This window comes from Grampus griseus, assembly GCF_964374135.1.
Source record: "Grampus griseus genome assembly, chromosome: 16".
NCBI lineage: Eukaryota > Metazoa > Chordata > Mammalia > Artiodactyla > Delphinidae > Grampus > Grampus griseus.
The window spans coordinates 7,555,039-7,576,484 of record NC_139010.1 but is presented as its reverse complement, the minus strand read 5'-3'; the positions used below and the strand labels follow the sequence as shown (position 1 = coordinate 7,576,484).

Here is a 21,446-nt window from a genome sequence, read left to right as displayed (position 1 = left end):
GCACCACCACAGTGCCATAGAAAACAGCTTCCAGCTAAAAATCCCTTTGTGTAACTCTTTCAGAGTCAACGCCTTTCCCCACCAGCAGTGAATGCCAGGTTTCTGTTGCTGTGCCTCTTCATCAGTACTTGGTACGATCAACTTTCTTTAATGTAAGGCACTCTAACAGGTGTGTAGTGATAGGTCATCACGGTTTTAATTTACTCTACAAATAATATGGAGCATCTTTTCATAATATAATATTATTTCTAACACTATGAATAGAGTTGTGAAAATATTCACGTAATTTGCCTATTTTTTTAACTTGGGCTATTTTTAAAATAAGGGTTTGTTATTCTGGATACAAGTTCTTTAATGAGATATGTGATTTGCAATATTTTCTCCCAGTTTTATCTTTTCATTCTCTTAATTGTATCTTTCACAGAGCAGAAATTTTTAATACTGATGAAGTCCAACTTAGCTTTTTTTTTTCCTCTTATGGATTGTGCTTTTGAGGTCATCATCTAAAAATTCACTTCCAGGGCTTCTCTGGTGGCACAGTGGTTAAGAATCCACCTGCCAATGCAGGGGACACGGGTTCGATCCCTAGTCCAGGAAGATCACAGATGCCGCGGGGCAACTAAGCCCATGCGCCACAACTACTGAGCCTGTGCTCTAGAGCCCGCGAGCCACAACTGCTGAAGTCTGTGTGCCTACAGCCCGTGCTCTGCAACAAGAGAAGCCACTGCAATGAAAAGCCCACGCACCACAAAGGAGATCCAATGCAGCCAAAAATAAAATAAATAAAACAAATTTTTTTAAAAGTTAAGACGTTATAAAAATTCACTTCCAAACCCCAAATCATGCAGAATTTCTCCATATTTTCTTCTGGAAGTTATATAGTTTTATATTTTACATTTAAGTCTATGATCCATTTCGAGGTTTTTTTTTTGTTTTTTTTTTTTTTAACAAGGTGCAGTTTTATGTCAAGGCTCTTTTTGTTGTGCATGGACATCCAATTTTTCCAGCACCATTTGCTGAAAAGATTATCCTTTACGGAATCGCCTTTTCACCTTGTCCAAACTCAGTTGACTCTAACTGTGTGGGTATATTTCTGGGCTCTGATCTGTTCTACTGAACTATGTGTCTATCCTTCTGCCAATACCATACTATCTTAATCACTGTAGCTTTACAATAAGCGTTAAAATCATATAATATGAATCTTCCAATTTTGTTCTTTTCAGAATTGTTTTCTGAACTTTCTTTTCAGAATTGGCTATCTTAGGTCCTTTGACTTTCCATACAAATTTTAGAATCAGCTTGGTAGAATCTACCAAAAATCTTGAGATTTTGATTGGGGTTGTTTTGAACCCATAGAACAAACTGGGGAGAACTTAACAGTAAATTAACAACACTGAGTCTTCTAATCCATGAACACTGTACCTCTCCCCAATTAAGTTGATCTCTGATTTCAAGTGTTTTGTAGTTCTCAGGATATAGGTCCTGCACATACTGTTAGATTTATATCTAAGTATTCCTTTTATTTTTAGTTTTTTTAATCCTATTGTAAATGGCACATTTTAAATTTTATTTTAGATTCCAGCTGTTCATTGCTGGTATACACAAATATGATTTTCTTTTGTATATTGACCTTGTTTCCTGCCACCTTTCTAAGATTCACTTATTAATTCTAGGTGCTCTTTTTGTCGATTCTTTGGGATTTTCTACAGAGATAATCATATTGTCCATGAATAGAGCCAGTTTTATTTGTTCCTTCCCATTTGTGTGCTTTATTTCTTTTGAGGTAGCTAGGAATCCAGTACCATGTTGAATAGGAGAAGTGAGGATATCCTTCCCTTGTTACTGATTTGAGGGAAAAAGCATTCATTGTCTTATCATTAACTATATTAGCTGTAGGGTTTTTTGTAGATAGCTTTTATTATTTTACCCGTATATTTTAAGTTGAACCTTCTTCCATTCCTCAGTTTTTTCTGTCTGTATTAAAATGCTAACTCCCAGGACAATGGCAAATCTTATTTTTTTCAGTGTTTATCCATATCTCTATCAATAATAGTATTTGCCTACTACCCATCCTCCAACAACAAAAAAGGTACATGTTTTCATAAGCTTTAATTTTGTTTTTTTCTTAAAATATGTGTTTTTTACTCAATTAAGCATATTTCATACCATTTTATTTCAAGTCTGTCTTTTGAAAAATGGAATCTTGTTACTTGACCATTTAAATTAAGAGTTGTATATATGGAACAAGCATTGGTGTTTGCCATCATTCAAACTACTGTTGTCACATAGAGCATTTTTGAATGTCCAGAAAAAATTATTTCAACCTTTCTGAAATGTTCAGGAACAGCCTAGGACTTTGCGGCTGTTTTCGGAGGCTGGAACTCTCCTGCTTCAAATTTTTCTTTGAATTTTAAGTAGTCTCTTCTTTTATCAAAATATTTTATCTGTTGAGAAAAAAGGGTCTGAGATAAGGGCAAGCTATGCAGCTTAAACAAAAGCACAGACTTAAACGTAACTAATTATTCAATATAAATCATGTAAGTGGCCTAAGTAATTTATATTTTAGAACCATTTTGAATCAGTGCATCTTATGTATAAGAGTCTCTAAAGAGACTATAGACCGGTGAGTCCTAACCCTTTTTGGGTTACTGACCCTGTTAAGAATCTGAGTGCCCCGTGCACCTTCTCAAGAAGTATATGTGCTTACACATGTGAAATGTACTATGCAAGTGCACAGTCCATAGGACTCTCAGGTCATAAGACTTCATGATTTAGAACTCCCGCAGCTCGGGGTCTCTTCGCTCCGCCGTCACGGAACTCCCCGGAGGCCAAGGGGAGGGCGGCCTCACTGAGGCTGCCGGTTCTGGAGGGGCCCCGGCGGCCAAAGCCGCGACACTCGTGTGGACGGCGGGCCGGAGATTTATCCTGTAATAAAATACCGTCTATCGAAAGATGTACATGTGAACCACTACCTTTTTTGCAGTTGATAAATCTTGGTTGCAATTTACTCACAGAACTGAGCTTTGGAACTTCCAGGCCCAGCATGGAATGCAGTTTTTCCACAAGTAATACACCAGAAATGCATCTACACGTGGAACAACTCCTACAGAACACCTACTGAACGCTGGCAGAAGACCTCAGACCTCCCAAAAGACAACAAATCATCACAAATTGAGGAGGTGGACTTTGAGAGCAAGATTTATGATATTTTCCCCTTTTCCTCTTTTTGTGAGTGTGTATGTGTATGCTTCTGTGTGAGAGTTTGTCTGTATAGCTTTGCTTCCACCATTTCTCCTAGGGATCTATACATCCTTTTTTTTAAATTTTTTTTCTCTTAATTATTTTTTTACTTTAATAACTTTATTATATTTTATCTTACTTTATTTTATTTTACTTTATCTTCATTCTTTCTTCTTTTCCTTCCTTCCCTCCTTCCTTCCTCCCTCCCTCCCTCCTTTCTTTCTTTCTTTCTGTCTTTCTCTCTCTCTCTCTTTCTACTTCTACCAATTTTTTCTTTCTACTTTTTCTCCCTTTTATTCTGAGCCGTGTGGATGAAAGGCTCTTGGTGCTACAGCCACGAGTCAGTGCTGTGCCTCTGAGGTGGGAGAGCCAACTTCAGGACACTGGTCCACAAGGGACCTCCCAGCTCCACATAATATCAAACGGCGAAAATCTCCCAGAGATCTCCATCTCAACACCAGGACCCAGATTCACCCAACAACAAGCAAGCTACAGTGCTGGACACGCTATGCCAAACTAGCAAGACAGGAACACAACCCCACCCATTAGCAGAGAGGCTGCCTAAAATCGTAAGTCCACAGACACTCCAAAACACACTGCCAGACGTGGACCTGCCCACCAGAAAGACAAGATCCAGCCTCATTCACCAGAACACAGGCACTAGTCCCCTCCACCAAGAAGCCTACACAACCCACTGAACCAACCTTAGCCACTGGGGACAGACACCAAAAACAACGGAAACTACGAACCTGCAGCCTGCAAAAAGAAGACCCCAAACACAGTAAGTTAAGCAAAATGAGAAGACAGAAAAACACACAGCAGATGAAGGAGCAAGATAAAAACCCAACAGACCTAACAAATGAAGAGAAAATAGGCAGTTTACCTGAAAAAGAAATAAGAATAATGATAGTAAAGATGATCCAAATTCTTGGAAATAGAAGAGACAAAATGCAAGAAACATTTAACAAGGACCTAGAAGAACTAAAGATGAAAGAAACAATGATGAACACAATAAATAAATGAAAAATACTCTGGACGGGATCAATAGCAGAATAATGGAGGCAAAAGAACGGATAAGTGACCTGGAAGATAAAATAGTGGAAATAACTACTGCAGAGCAGAATAAACAAAAAAGAATGAAAAGAACTGAGGACAGTCTCAGAGACCTCTGGGACAACAGTAAACGCACCAACACTTCGAATTATACGGGTTTCAGAAGAAGAAGAGAAAAGAAAGGGACTGAGAAAATATTTGAAGAGATTATAGTTGAAAACTTCCCTAATATGGGAAAGGAAATAGTTAATCAGGTCCAGGAAGCACAGAGAGTCCCATACAGGATAAATCAAAGGAGATATACGCCAAGACACATATTAATGAAACTGTCAAAAATTAAATACAAAGAAAACATATTAAAAGCAGCAAGGGAAAAACAACAAATAACACACCAGGGAATCCCCATAAGGTTAACAGCTGATCTTTCGGCAGAGACTCTGCAAGCCAGAAGGGACTGGCAGGACATATTTAAAGTGATGAAGGAGGAAAACCTGCAACCAAGATTACTCTACCCAGCAAGGATCTCATTCAGATTTGATGGAGAAATTAAAACCTTTACAGACGAGCAAAAGCTGAGAGTTCAGCACTACCAAACCAGCTCTGTAACAACTGCTAAAGGAACCTCTCTAGGCAAGAAACACAAGAGAAGGAAAAGACCTACAATAACGAACCCAAAACAGTTAAGAAAATGGGAACAGGAACATACATATCGATAATTACCTTAAATGTAAATGGACTAAACGCTCCCACCAAAAGACACAGATTGGCTGAATGGATACAAAAACAAGACCCATATATTTGCTGTCTACAAGAGACCCACTTCAGACCTAGAGACACATACAGACTGAAAGTAAGGGGATGGAAAAAGATATTTCATGCAAATGGAAACCAAAAGAAAGCTGGAGTAGCAATTCTCATAACAGACAAAATGGACTTTAAAATAAAGACTATTAGAAGAGACAAAGAAGGACACTACATAATGATCAAGGGATCGATCCAAGAAGAAGATATAACAATTGTAAGTATTTATGCACCCAACGTAGGAGCACCTCAATACATAAGGCAAATACTAACAGCCATAAAAGGGGAAATCGACAGTAACACATTCATAGTAGGGGACTTTAACACCCCACTTTCACCAATGGACAGATCATCCAAAATGAAAATAAATAAGGAAACACAAGCTTTAAATGATACATTAAACAAGATGGACTTAATTGATATTTATAGGACATTACATCCAAAAACAACAGAATACACATTTTTCTATAGTGCTCATGGAACATTCTCCAGGATAGATCATATCTTGGGTCACAAATCAAGTCTTGGTAAATTTAAGAAAATCGAAATTATATCAAGTATCTTTTCCGATCGCAACGCTATGAGACTAGATATCAATTACAGGAAAAGATCTGTAAAAAATACAAACACATGGAGGCTAAACAGTACACTACTTATTAATAACCAAGTGATCACGGAAGAAATCAAAGAGGAAATTAAAAAATACCTACAAACAAATGACAATGGAGACACGACGACCCAAAATCTATGGGATGCAGCAAAAGCAGTTCTAAGAGGGAAGTTTGTAGCAATACAATCCTACCTTAAGAAACAGGAAGCATCTCGAATAAACAACCTAACCTTGCACCTCGAGCAATTAGAGAAAGAACAAAAAAAAAAACCAAATTTAGCAGAAGGAAAGAAATCATAAAAATCAGATCAGAAATAAATGAAAAAGAAATGAAGGAAACAATAGCAAAGATCAATAAAACTAAAAGCTGGTTCTTTGAGAAGATAAACAAAATAGATAACCCACTAGCCAGACTCATCAAGAAAAAAAGCGAGAAGACTCAAATCAATAGAATTAGAAATGAAAAAGGAGAAGTAACAACTGACACTGCAGAAATACAAAAGATCATGACAGATTACTACAAGCAACTCTATGCCAATAAAATGGACAATCTGGAAGAAATGGACAAATTCTTAGAAATGCACAACCTGCCAAGACTGAATCAGGAAGAAACAGAAAATATGAACAGACCAATCACAAGCACTGAAATTGAAACTGTGATTACAAATCTTCCAACAAACAAAAGCCCAGGACCAGGTGGCTTCACAGGCGAATTCTATCAAACATTTAGAGAAGAGCTAACACCTGTCCTTCTCAAACTCTTCCAAAATATAGCAGAGGGAGGAACACTCCCAAATTCCTTCTGCGAGGCCACCGTGCACCTTGATACCAAAACCAGACAAGGATGTCACAAAGAAAGAAAACTACAGGCCAGTAACACTGATGAACATAGACGCAAAAATCGTCAACAAAATACTAGCAAACAGAATCTAACAGCACATTAAAAGGATCATACACCATGATCAAGTGGGGTTTATTCCAGGAATGCAAGGATTCTTCAATATACGCAAATCTATCAATGTGATAAACCATATTAACAAATTGAAGGAGAAAAACCATATGATCATCTCAATAGATGCAGAGAAAGCTTTTGACAAAATTCAACACCCATTTATGATAAAAACCCTGCAGAAAGTAGGCACAGAGGGAACTTTCCTCAACATAATAAAGGCCATATATGACAAGCCCACAGCCAACATCATCCTCAACGGTGAAAAACTGAAAGCATTTCCACTAAGATCACGAACAAGACAAGGTTGCCCACTCTCACCACTCTTATTCAACATAGTTTTGGAAGTTTTAGCCACATCAATCAGAGAAGAAAAGGAAATAAAAGGAATCCAAATCGGAAGAGAAGAAGTAAAGCTGTCACTGTTTGCAGATGACACGATACTATACATAGAGAATCCTAAAGATGCTACCAGAAAACTACTAGAGCTAAGCAATGAATTTGGTAACGTACCAGGGTACAAAATTAATGCACAGAAATCTCTGGCATTCCTATATACTAATGATGAAAAATCTCAAAGTGAACTCAAGAAAACACTCCCATTTACCACTGCAACAAAAAGAATAAAATATCTAGGAATAAACCTACCTAAGGAGACAAAAGACCTGTATGCAGGAAATTATAAGACACTGAAGAAAGAAATTAAAGATGATACAAATAGATGGAGAGATATACCATGTTCTTGGATTGGAAGAATCAACATTGTGCAAATGACTCTACTACCCAAAACAATCTATAGATTCAATGCAATCCCTATCAAACTACCACTGGCATTTTTCACAGAACTAGAACAAAAAATTTCGCAATTTGTATGGAATCACAAAAGACCCCGAATAGCCAAAGCAACCTTGAGAACGAAAAAAGGAGCTGGAGGAATCAGGCTCCCTGACTTCAGACTATACTACAAAGCTACAGTAATCAAGACAGTATGGTAGTGGCACAAAAACAGAAAGATAGATCAATGGAACAGGATAGAAAGCCCAGAGATAAACCCACGCACATATGGACACCTTATCTTTGATAAAGGTGGCAGGAATGTACACTGGAGAAAGGACAGCCTCTTCAATAAGTGGTGCTGGGAAAACCGGACAGATACATGTGAAAGTATGAGATTAGGTCACTCCCTAACACCATACACAAAAATAAGCTCAAAATGGATTAAAGGCCTAAATGTAAGGCCAGAAACTATCAAACTCTTACAGGAAGACATAGGCAGAACACTCTATGACATAAATCACAGCAAGATCCTTTCTGACCCACCTCCGAGAGTAATGGAAATAAAAACAAAAATAAACAAATGGGACCTAACGAAACTTCAAAGCTTTTGCACAGCAAAGGAAACCATAAACAAGACCAAAAGACAACCCTCAGAATGGGAGAAAATATTTGCAAAGGAAACAACTGACAAAGGATTAATCTCCAAAATTTACAAGCAGCTCATGCAGCTCAATAACAAAAAAACAAACAACCCAATCCAAAAATGGGCAGAAGACCTAAATAGACATTTCTCCAAAGAAGATATACAGACTGCCAACAAACACATGAAACAATGCTCAACATCATTAATCATTAGAGAAATGCAAATCAAAACTACAATGAGATATCATCTCACACCAGTCAGAATGGCCATCATCAAAAAATCTAGAAACAATACTTGCTGGAGAGGGTGTGGAGAAAAGGGAACACTCTTGCACTGCTGGTGGGAATGTGAATTGGTTCAGCCACTATGGAGAACAGTATGGAGGTTCCTTAAAAAACTACAAATAGAACTACCATATGACCCAGCAATCCCACTACTGGGCATATACCCTGAGAAAACCAAAATTCAAAAAGAGTCATGTACCAAAATGTTCACTGCAGCTCTATTGACAATAGCCCGGAGATGGAAACAACCTAAGTGCCCATCATCGGATGAATGGATAAAGAAGATGTGGCACATATATACAACGGAATATTACTCAGCCATAAAAAGAAACGAAATTGAGCTATTTGTCATGAGGTGGATAGACCTAGAGTCTGTCATACAGAGTGAAGTAAGTCAGAAAGAAAAAGACAAATACCGTATGCTAACACATATATATGGAATTAAAAAAAAATGTCATGAAGAACCTAGGGGTAAGACAGGAATAAAGACACAGACATACTGGAGAACGGACTTGAGGATATGGGGAGGGGGAAGGGTGAGCTGTGACAGGGCGAGAGAGAGGCATGGACATATATACACTAACAAACGTAAGGTAGATAGCTAGTGGGAAGCAGCCGCATGGCACAGGGATATCGGCTCGGTGCTTTGTGACCGCCTGGAGGGGTGGGATAGGGAGGGTGGGAGGGAGGGAGACGCAAGAGGGAAGAGATATGAGAACATATGCGTATGTATAACTGATTCACTTTGGTATAAAGCAGAAACTAACACACCATTGTAAAGCAATTATACCCCAATAAAGATGTTAAAAAAAATTAAATACAAAGAAAACATATTAAAAGCAGCAAGGGAAAAACAACAAATAACACACCAGGGAATCCCCATAAGGTTAACAGCTGATCTTTCGGCAGAGACTCTGCAAGCCAGAAGGGACTGGCAGGACATATTTAAAGTGATGAAGGAGGAAAACCTGCAACCAAGATTACTCTACCCAGCAAGGATCTCATTCAGATTTGATGGAGAAATTAAAACCTTTACAGACGAGCAAAAGCTGAGAGTTCAGCACTACCAAACCAGCTCTGTAACAACTGCTAAAGGAACCTCTCTAGGCAAGAAACACAAGAGAAGGAAAAGACCTACAATAACGAACCCAAAACAGTTAAGAAAATGGGAACAGGAACATACATATCGATAATTACCTTAAATGTAAATGGACTAAACGCTCCCACCAAAAGACACAGATTGGCTGAATGGATACAAAAACAAGACCCATATATTTGCTGTCTACAAGAGACCCACTTCAGACCTAGAGACACATACAGACTGAAAGTAAGGGGATGGAAAAAGATATTTCATGCAAATGGAAACCAAAAGAAAGCTGGAGTAGCAATTCTCATAACAGACAAAATGGACTTTAAAATAAAGACTATTAGAAGAGACAAAGAAGGACACTACATAATGATCAAGGGATCGATCCAAGAAGAAGATATAACAATTGTAAGTATTTATGCACCCAACGTAGGAGCACCTCAATACATAAGGCAAATACTAACAGCCATAAAAGGGGAAATCGACAGTAACACATTCATAGTAGGGGACTTTAACACCCCACTTTCACCAATGGACAGATCATCCAAAATGAAAATAAATAAGGAAACACAAGCTTTAAATGATACATTAAACAAGATGGACTTAATTGATATTTATAGGACATTACATCCAAAAACAACAGAATACACATTTTTCTATAGTGCTCATGGAACATTCTCCAGGATAGATCATATCTTGGGTCACAAATCAAGTCTTGGTAAATTTAAGAAAATCGAAATTATATCAAGTATCTTTTCCGATCGCAACGCTATGAGACTAGATATCAATTACAGGAAAAGATCTGTAAAAAATACAAACACATGGAGGCTAAACAGTACACTACTTATTAATAACCAAGTGATCACGGAAGAAATCAAAGAGGAAATTAAAAAATACCTACAAACAAATGACAATGGAGACACGACGACCCAAAATCTATGGGATGCAGCAAAAGCAGTTCTAAGAGGGAAGTTTGTAGCAATACAATCCTACCTTAAGAAACAGGAAGCATCTCGAATAAACAACCTAACCTTGCACCTCGAGCAATTAGAGAAAGAACAAAAAAAAAAACCAAATTTAGCAGAAGGAAAGAAATCATAAAAATCAGATCAGAAATAAATGAAAAAGAAATGAAGGAAACAATAGCAAAGATCAATAAAACTAAAAGCTGGTTCTTTGAGAAGATAAACAAAATAGATAACCCACTAGCCAGACTCATCAAGAAAAAAAGCGAGAAGACTCAAATCAATAGAATTAGAAATGAAAAAGGAGAAGTAACAACTGACACTGCAGAAATACAAAAGATCATGACAGATTACTACAAGCAACTCTATGCCAATAAAATGGACAATCTGGAAGAAATGGACAAATTCTTAGAAATGCACAACCTGCCAAGACTGAATCAGGAAGAAACAGAAAATATGAACAGACCAATCACAAGCACTGAAATTGAAACTGTGATTACAAATCTTCCAACAAACAAAAGCCCAGGACCAGGTGGCTTCACAGGCGAATTCTATCAAACATTTAGAGAAGAGCTAACACCTGTCCTTCTCAAACTCTTCCAAAATATAGCAGAGGGAGGAACACTCCCAAATTCCTTCTGCGAGGCCACCGTGCACCTTGATACCAAAACCAGACAAGGATGTCACAAAGAAAGAAAACTACAGGCCAGTAACACTGATGAACATAGACGCAAAAATCGTCAACAAAATACTAGCAAACAGAATCTAACAGCACATTAAAAGGATCATACACCATGATCAAGTGGGGTTTATTCCAGGAATGCAAGGATTCTTCAATATACGCAAATCTATCAATGTGATAAACCATATTAACAAATTGAAGGAGAAAAACCATATGATCATCTCAATAGATGCAGAGAAAGCTTTTGACAAAATTCAACACCCATTTATGATAAAAACCCTGCAGAAAGTAGGCACAGAGGGAACTTTCCTCAACATAATAAAGGCCATATATGACAAGCCCACAGCCAACATCATCCTCAACGGTGAAAAACTGAAAGCATTTCCACTAAGATCACGAACAAGACAAGGTTGCCCACTCTCACCACTCTTATTCAACATAGTTTTGGAAGTTTTAGCCACATCAATCAGAGAAGAAAAGGAAATAAAAGGAATCCAAATCGGAAGAGAAGAAGTAAAGCTGTCACTGTTTGCAGATGACACGATACTATACATAGAGAATCCTAAAGATGCTACCAGAAAACTACTAGAGCTAAGCAATGAATTTGGTAACGTACCAGGGTACAAAATTAATGCACAGAAATCTCTGGCATTCCTATATACTAATGATGAAAAATCTCAAAGTGAACTCAAGAAAACACTCCCATTTACCACTGCAACAAAAAGAATAAAATATCTAGGAATAAACCTACCTAAGGAGACAAAAGACCTGTATGCAGGAAATTATAAGACACTGAAGAAAGAAATTAAAGATGATACAAATAGATGGAGAGATATACCATGTTCTTGGATTGGAAGAATCAACATTGTGCAAATGACTCTACTACCCAAAACAATCTATAGATTCAATGCAATCCCTATCAAACTACCACTGGCATTTTTCACAGAACTAGAACAAAAAATTTCGCAATTTGTATGGAATCACAAAAGACCCCGAATAGCCAAAGCAACCTTGAGAACGAAAAAAGGAGCTGGAGGAATCAGGCTCCCTGACTTCAGACTATACTACAAAGCTACAGTAATCAAGACAGTATGGTAGTGGCACAAAAACAGAAAGATAGATCAATGGAACAGGATAGAAAGCCCAGAGATAAACCCACGCACATATGGACACCTTATCTTTGATAAAGGTGGCAGGAATGTACACTGGAGAAAGGACAGCCTCTTCAATAAGTGGTGCTGGGAAAACCGGACAGATACATGTGAAAGTATGAGATTAGGTCACTCCCTAACACCATACACAAAAATAAGCTCAAAATGGATTAAAGGCCTAAATGTAAGGCCAGAAACTATCAAACTCTTACAGGAAGACATAGGCAGAACACTCTATGACATAAATCACAGCAAGATCCTTTCTGACCCACCTCCGAGAGTAATGGAAATAAAAACAAAAATAAACAAATGGGACCTAACGAAACTTCAAAGCTTTTGCACAGCAAAGGAAACCATAAACAAGACCAAAAGACAACCCTCAGAATGGGAGAAAATATTTGCAAAGGAAACAACTGACAAAGGATTAATCTCCAAAATTTACAAGCAGCTCATGCAGCTCAATAACAAAAAAACAAACAACCCAATCCAAAAATGGGCAGAAGACCTAAATAGACATTTCTCCAAAGAAGATATACAGACTGCCAACAAACACATGAAAGAATGCTCAACATCACTAATCATTAGAGAAATGCAAATCAAAACTACAATGAGATATTATCTCACACGAATCAGAATGGCCGTCGTCAAAAAATCTAGAAACAATAAATGCTGGAGAGGGTGTGGAGAAAAGGGAACCCTCTTGCACTGTTGGTGGGAATGTAAATTGATACAGCCACTATGGAGAACAGTATGAGGTTCCTTAAAAAACTACAAATAGAACTACCATATGACCCAGCAATCCCACTACTGGGCATATACCCTGAGAAAACCAAAATTCAAAAAGAGTCGTGTACCAAAATGTTTATTGCAGCTCTATTTACAACAGCCCGGAGATGGAAACAACCTAAGTGTCCATCATCGGATGAATGGATAAAGAAGATGTGGCACATATATACAATGGAATATTACTCAGCCATAAATAGTAATGAAATTGAGCTATTTGTCATGAGGTGGATAGACCTAGAGTCTGTCATACAGAGTGAAGTAAGTCAGAAAGAGAGAGACAAATACCGTACGCTAACACATATATATGGAATTTAAGGAAAAAAATGTCATGAAGAACCTAGGGGTAAGACAGGAATAAAGACACAGACCTACTAGAGAATGGACTTGAGGATATGGGGAGGGGGAAGGGTAAGCTGTGACAAAGCGAGAGAGAGGCATGGACATATATGTGCTACCAAAGGTAAGGCAGAGCGCTAGTGGGAAGCAGTGGCATAGCACAGGGAGATAAGCTCGGTGCTTTGTGATCTCTTGGAGGGGTGGGATAGGGAGGGTGGGAGGGAGGGAGACGCAAGTGGGAAGAGATATGGAAACATATGTATATATATAACTGATTCATTTTGCTGTAAAGCAGAAACTAACACACCGTTGTAAAGCAATTATACTCCAATAAAGATGTTAAGAAAAAAAAAAGACTTCATGATTTAAAGACATTGTACAAGTTTTTCCTGTCCACTGTAAGTTCAACAAGTTTTTCAATTCACCAGCAATCATATTTGTATTAAGTTTATCTTATCTGGAACATACATTTAAGGAGATAGACACATAGTTAAAAATTATATTCATGAACTGTGAATAAGTAAACTGATTGTAAAACTTTAATACACTAAATATTTCATTTTATTATTTCTATTTACATCCTCCTCTTGCCATAGGGAATTTGGAGTATCTTAAGGCCCTATATCCTGAAACAGTAAAATCACAGAAGTAGAAAATCAAGGCCAACCACCAAATCCCCACAGCATCTGCACCTGAGCTGCTTTGCAGACAAGACAAAGGCATGATACCACACACGTTTTCACTGTCAGAACAGAAAAGCTTTTCTTAGGATTTAATTCTTAAATATTTCAGTAGAGCCTGAGTTAAGAATGTAAAACTGTGCCTGCCCTGTCTCAAGCTGGGATAAGAGACTCAGATAAAGCCAGCTACAAAGTTAACATTCCTCTGTAGGACACACCACAGCCACTGTCCTAAGAGACCCCTTTGAGTGAGTAATGCTTTTTTTGGGGGGGGGGGCTGTGTTGGGTCTTCGTTGCTGCGCGCGGGCTTTCTCTAGCTGCAGCGAGCAGGGGCTACTCTTCGTTGCGGTGCACGGGCTTCTCATTGCGGTGACTTCTCTTGTTGTGGAGCACAGGCTCTAGGCGTGCGGGCTTTAGGAGCTGCGGCACACAGGCTCAGTAGTTGTGGCTTGTGGACTCTAGAGCGCAGGCTCAGTAGTTGTGGCACACGGGCTTAGTTGGTCCGCGGCATGTGGGATCTTCCCGGACCAGGGCTGGAACCTGTGTCCCCTGCATTGGCAGGTGGATTCTTAACCACTGCGCCACCAGGGAAGTCCCTACTGCTTTCTTATTCACCAAGAAACTCTGTTCTCTAAAATCAAACTATCAGAAATTTGCTCTTTGAAGTTTTTTCGGTAAGAATGAAACACCCCACTTTTGCCTGGGGGGGATCTGATAGGCACTTTGATGAAAAGAAGCAGTCTTGATTTCCAACTCAGGTGCAGGACTTCACATAAGGATTTCTGAGCCTGACGACATGGAAGCATTTTTCTTTGTGGAAAATAAGACCCTGGGTCCACTTCTCAGTCCAGAGTTGACGACCTGCTTATACACAGCCCTGCTTTGCTCTGAGCCCATCAGAGCATCACTTCATTTCAGTTTCACCTAAGCTCCACCCTTCCCCAAACCCTCTGATAGCTCCTTTCCCTTGGCTGGTGAAACGCCCACAGCAGCTCCAGTGCGTGGGGCTCCCTGGTTAGAGCACGTTAATAAATCTCACTGTCAGACTCCACACCCCTGGTGTCCTTAGGCTGACTGAGCTGGGACGGGTGTTATATGTAAAGGGCACCAGATGAAGAAGTGGAGAATGCTCTTAACATTTTTGTGGCAAATCAATAGATCTTTGCATCTCTTGTCACATCTCCAACTGCCTAAATGACAATGCCATTTAGTGGTCCTACTTATACTTCAGTCCCAACTTGTCCAGAACTCAGCTCCTCTCCAGACATGTTTCTCCCCCTGTCACCTATTTCAGTGACCGCGTCACCGTCCACCCAAATGCTCCGATCTCTTTCCCCCTCTTGATCGCGACAGTACAGGCCCACATCATTCCTTACTTGGATTGTTTTAATAGCTCTTTAACTGGTTTCTCTACCCTCCTTCATCCATCCATCACACCACTGCCCAGAATAATCTTTTTGAAATTCCAATTTGATCACGGCACTGCTTGTTTAAAGGTCTTTCAAGGTATCCCTATTGCCTTCAAGGTCAACATCCAAACTCCTCAGTAAGACAAATCAGGTCATTCATGGCTTAATCTCTGTCCACCTGTCTATCTTCTGGGTTTACCACCAGTCCCTGAAATGCTGCCCGTCCAGAGATACCCCATTTCCTGAATGTGCTGATTTCTCATGCATCTTGCTTCCATGCCTTTGCATACACCGTACTCTCTGCTTGAAAAGCTCTGCTCCATAGTCTTTTCCATTCAGTTAACAGCTGAGGACCCTCGACATGTGGCACCTCGAAGAGGCTGATGTCCAAAAGGCTAATAAACCAACAAGCAATTCTTGAGAAGCACTGTGTATGTATAATGCTAGTGTCCTCTAAGCCATTAGATGAGATGCAGGATAGGAGCATGAATGCCAAAATACTGGAATTTCTGAGACATTTCAAAGGTTCACAGGGAAAAGACAGTATCTGAAATTGATGTTAGGATCAAGCATCTTGGCTGTCCGGTTGCTCTATTTGTGGAAGACTGCGTTGGATGATGTTACAATGACAGATATGATCCCTGCTTCTTCCTAAGCTACGAACCAATAGGAGGCTTTAAATCGGGCCATTATGCAAGGCCGACTGATGAGCGCTATAAAAGGGATAAGCAAAGGGGCAGAGAAGAGTAATTTGGTTTTGTGACAGCACAGTTTTATGGAATATTTATTATGTAAGAAATTTTTATTTTTAGTGTTTTATCATAGAAGTATTCATTGTGAATCTCTATTTCGTGGTTTTATTTTTACCTTTATTCTCTGGCTGTGGCTTCAGCTAAGTAAAAGAATCCAAACTGTGCAATCAGAGAGACATACTTTCAAATCCCCTCTCTACTACTTTGCTGGTTAGCCGATCTTGAACAAATCATTTCACCTTTCTGAGCCTTAGTTTCTATTACATAAAAGAGATACAATAGTACCTCACAAAACTGAATGAAAATTAAAGCTAATGAAAACACAATTTCTCACACAGAATGCACTCAGAGAACACTCCCATCACTTCTCCCTGTCTCCTTCCCCACCTTCTCACACAAATCTCTGTAAATATCGTTTGCTTTTATTCTATGGCCACTGGGTACGACTCCTGAGTAGAGAGCACGGGTGAAAAGGGAGCAAAGGGCTGAGGGCGCAGGCTGGGAAAGGGAGCTCAGTTACAGACTAAGAATAGTCTGCAGATGAAAACGGTTTTCCCTGGGAGCACAGCTGTCACTGTCAGATGCGGCAGCAGTTATTCTGATTGCTTTGCTCTACTGCTCCCTTCTTTGTTGGCGTAATCTATAACTTTGTAGGTTACTGTCAGTTTCTCTAACAATGTTCATGTCATAACTCTTGGGTGGTTCAGTATCCAAGTGGTTGATCCTGCCAGACCCTGGCCTCTCAGGTCCTTGGCCTCTTTCTTCAATGATCTTGTCCTCCAACCTACCTTACTGCCAGGATGAAAGCCTAGGCCTCGTCCTTACCAACAAACACAGCCCTGCCGTAATCTCAATTCCGAGCATCCCATTCTCCAGCCCCAATAGTGAAAAAGCAAGTTATTTCAATGCTCTGGGCTTCAGTCGCCTCCTCTGGAAATTGACGGCAACACCACCCATCTCAAAGGGTACTGATGAAGGAGCATCAGGCACTCACACCGGGGCACTTACTGAGCTCAGTGATGTTAGTTCCCTTTTCCAACCCCTCCCATTCTAAGGACTGGCAATACAGAGCAAGAGCCCATGTCGGCGAGGCACTTGGAGCAGCTGGTGGCAGAATCCACCATATGATCATTTAGTTTCTTCCACTTTCTAAACTCCTTTGTATTTGCATTTTGGGTATATGACCATATGATTTGGGGCGGGCAACTGGGAATGCTTTATTCCTGATAGCAGCTCTAGGCCAATGAATTTGCCAACTCTTGCCCAAGAGTAAATACTATCCCCTCAGAAGATCCAGGAGAAATCTACCAATTTAGAAGGCTGGAATTTTTTGGTTAGTGTGCGTATGTTTTGCTTTTCAATCATCTTTAAAGTGTCAGGTGACATTTTCCAAAGGTGTGCCTGCTATGTACATAAAACAAGCCTGGATTACGAGACAAGGTTTTCTCTGCTGCTCACGGAAACCGCTCATTTGACATGCCTCAAACGGTGCCTCATTTCATAGCCCACCACTCATCGTAAGCTCTATGTATTTTGACAGCAAACAGAAACACGTCCCAGTGTGACTTACCCACTGTTGGGGACAGCTTGATTCAAATGAGCTTCTTAACTTCTTGCACCGAGAAGCGTCCTCTGTGTTCTCATCTAAACACTTCCAGTACTCATCCCGGGCTCCCCAGCAAGCCTGCCTTTCTTTCATAGATGGGGCTGCCATTCCTAGTGGGCTCAAGCTGCCAACCAAAACACGTGATATTAGCAAGGAACTTGCAATTAGGTAAGCCAAAGAAAAAATACTGTTGTTCCCTCCAAACCCCTCTTTTTTTAAAGTTATGCCTCCGCTTTTTAATGATGTGACTGAAACCAATCAGTTCTATTATATTAACGGTATCGTAAGAGCACTCGCTTTTGACGCTTATCCCTTACACCAGGTAATTTGCTCCATTGCTGGAGTGGCAGCTTGGTCTCAGAAAGCCGGAGTTAGGGGCTTCCCTGGGGGCGCAGTGGTTGAGAGTCCGCCTGCCGATCCAGGGGACGCAGGTTCGTTCCCCGGTCCGGGAAGATCCCACTTGCCGCGGAGCGGCTGGGCCCGTGAGCCATGGCCGCTGAGCCTGCGCGTCCGGAGCCTGCGCTCCGCAACGGGAGAGGCCACAGCTGTGAGAGGCCCGAGAAGCCACAGCTGTGAGAGGCCCGCGTACCGCAAAAAAAAAAAAGAAAGCCGGAGTTAGAATTACGGCTCTCACACGGTCTGCCACTTAAGACACTTCACTTATTCTCTCGAGCCTGTTTCCCCTTCGGTAAAACAGGGGAGCGGTGCCCATTTTACGAGGTTGCTGTTCGAACCAAAGTGCTATACAAATAAATGCACGAGGGCAAAATCACCAGGCAGGACACGGAGTGCTGCTGCGTCTTGCAGAAGAGGAGCCCGAGGCTCGCAGAAAGTCAGCGACCTCCGGGGTCCATACCCTCCCCGGCCCGCCCCGCCAGCCCCGCCAGCCCCGCCAGCCCCGCCAGCCCCGCCAGCAAGCCCACCTCTCCGGCCGCCCAGAACCAGGCTCCCTTCGGCGCCGACTGGAGGAGAGGCACGCAGCCCAACAACCGAGAAAGAAGGACGCGATGCCGAAGACTGGCGGCGCACTGCCGCCTCGCCCGCTGGAGCTCAAGCGTCGTAGAACCTCGCCCCCTCAAGGAAACAATTCACGCGGCGAACGCGCTGGCCTTGGAATGAACCTTACGGGCTACCGTTCGCTGTTCCAGGAGGGCGGGACTTCCTGTTCCGCTCTCTTAACTGTCGCAGTGACTTCCGGGCCTGCTCGTGCGAGGGAGGCGGGTCCTGGGGCTGTGGGGGTGGGAAGTGGGTGGGATCCGGGCACTCCTCAGAGCGGTCTTGGCTTTGTTAACGTCTTGGTGCCTCTCTCCCTGCAGTTTTTCGTGATTTTAACGAACTGTGCTTCTTTCATGAATCTAAATTTCTGCATATATCTCGCCAAGCGCCGTTCGGAAAGCTTAACGTGCGAGCCCTGCCGGAAACGGCGGCTTTGTGTGGAAGTTGGCACCTGAGATGAGAGCGGGACGAGGCGTTAAAGGGCCGTGAAGGCTTAACTCCTCGCTTTTTAAATTAAAGGGAAAAAAAGAAAGAAGCGATCCCAGAAAGAGGCGGGTGACACCCCAGGACACATGGCAAATAAGTGACTGAGCTGAGAACCCAGGGCACCAAGCTCCCAGTTTCCTGATTCACATTTGATCCTGTTACATTTACCAACATTATCACCTTTCCCTTGCTTGAACCCTTGCGGCTTTCCTCTGTAGATGGAAAAGATCCTTTTAGTTGGTATGGGGAGACATCTAGTGAAAGAATATGAAAGCCACGTTCCAGTCGGCTGAGATCTGATAGTTCGTGGGATTAAAATGTGAGCCTGATTAGAGTTTACAGCTAAGATCTTTGGGCTTGGATCTGAAAGTTGCCGGAGGTAATACAAATTGGTCAGGAGAGTGGGTAAAGTTAATACCTGTATTATTGTTTTAATCTTACTTGTGGCTTTTTTTACTCCCTAAACGCCGAGGTGTTTTTCAAAAGGAATGAAAAGCGCTGCTCCAGATATTTTGAAAGATGCTCTTTTTAATATTTTAGTGAATATGTCAGCAGAATCTTTATTTGAAAGCACGTTTGTAGATACAGGTCAGTCGTCCAGGTCTCTTAAAGATCCCATCTGCGCCATCATCTAGTCCTGTTGAATTCTAAGTGCTTATAAAACTCGCAAGCAGTTTACAGCTCTGCACTCAGTGCTGGTATTTAATCCTTTACAAATAAACATACGCAGATTTTCAGGTTGGCTGTGTGAAGCCTAAGTACCACCAAACATATGTTCTACAATATGGGAAGGATTTCTGTAATGGTTAATGGAGTCTAATAAGTGGATTGCTTTGGCTTTACCAGGGCCACCAATTATTTTATACTGTGTCTATCAAGGGCAGTTTATATAAAGATAGTATCTTTTAAGTATGACTAATGAGATACAGAAAGGGTGGAAGGAGTCTTGAATGACTTATGAGTTGAAAAAAATATATTTAAAGTTAAAAATTTTTATGCACTTAATAATAAATATATATATATATAATATATAAAGGGAATCGATGAAATTATAAAGAAAAAAATATATGGCCATAGTGGGTGATTTTAACAGGTCTTTCCCAGTCATTGTTAAGACAAACAAAAGGAAAATCAGTAAGGGTATAGAAAATTTGAATAACATGATGTACAAACTTGACCTAATGAATATACACAGAAAAACACAACCAAAATCAGAACATGTTTTTTGGAACGCAAACATGACATATTACCAAAATCAACTGCATACTTAGCTGTAAAGCAACTCTCAACGAATTTTAAAGATTGAAATCATTCGGCACGTGTTTTTTGAGCACAGTGCTGTTAAGCTAGAAATCAATAAAGAACTATAAAAACAAGTCCATGTAACCCACAGCCAAAGAGTCATAATGGTAACGAGAAAATTTGTTGAGCTGAATAATAAAATACAATAGCAACACCTGTGGAATAAAGTTAACGTATAATACATAGAGGGAAGTTTATAGCCTTAAGTAAGTACATTAGAAAAGAGGCTGAAAGGTCTTTAGCTAAACATTCCCTTTCAAGAAGTTAGAAAAAGGAGAGCAAAATTAAGGAAAGTGGAAGGAGGGACATAATGCTGAAAGCAGAAATGAATGAAATGGGAAATGAAAGTAGGGGTGTGCCAGACACTGCCTTGTACTGGCTCAGGAGAGCCAACTGTGCACACCTCTTCTGGTCGTGTTTTGTTTCGTTATGTTCAGAGCTAATTAACTAGCACACCACTGCATAGAGTAGATTGTAAAAATCCAGAAGTTGATTTTTTTTTTTTGGAAAAGACTAAAAAAATTGACAAATATTTAACAGTATTGAGCAATAAAAAGAGAGATGTTAACAACCTATGTCAATAACAAAAACTATACTTTAGAAATCAAAACACAACATCTTGTAAACAATTTGATGCAAATGAAATGTAGATGATTATACAAATCTCAAGAAATACAACTAGCTGACTAAAGAGAAGAAAATATGAATAGTCCCAAACCATTAAAAATTTGAATCAGTAGTAATGAAGGTTCACACATAAATTCCAGGTCAATGGTTCCACTGGTAAGTTCCTTCAAACTTTGAAATAATTCCATTTTTATTGTATGAGGCTACCATAACTTTTGTACTAA

General features: G+C 40.3%; 1 protein-coding gene across 1 annotated transcript; it reads right to left on the bottom strand.

Annotated features, from left to right (window-relative positions):
- Window positions 1-2,107: 2,107 nt before the first annotated feature.
- On the bottom strand, window positions 2,108-18,917 carry COA6 (cytochrome c oxidase assembly factor 6). The gene is made up of 3 exons (XM_082672999.1): window positions 18,735-18,917; window positions 17,776-17,935; window positions 2,108-2,444 (listed from the first exon to the last, which is right to left on the bottom strand). Exons 2-3 carry the CDS (start codon window positions 17,917-17,919, stop codon window positions 2,349-2,351), a joined length of 240 nt encoding a protein of 79 aa, XP_082529125.1. The 5' UTR covers window positions 17,920-17,935; window positions 18,735-18,917; the 3' UTR covers window positions 2,108-2,348.
- Between the last annotated feature and the right edge of the window lie 2,529 nt (window positions 18,918-21,446).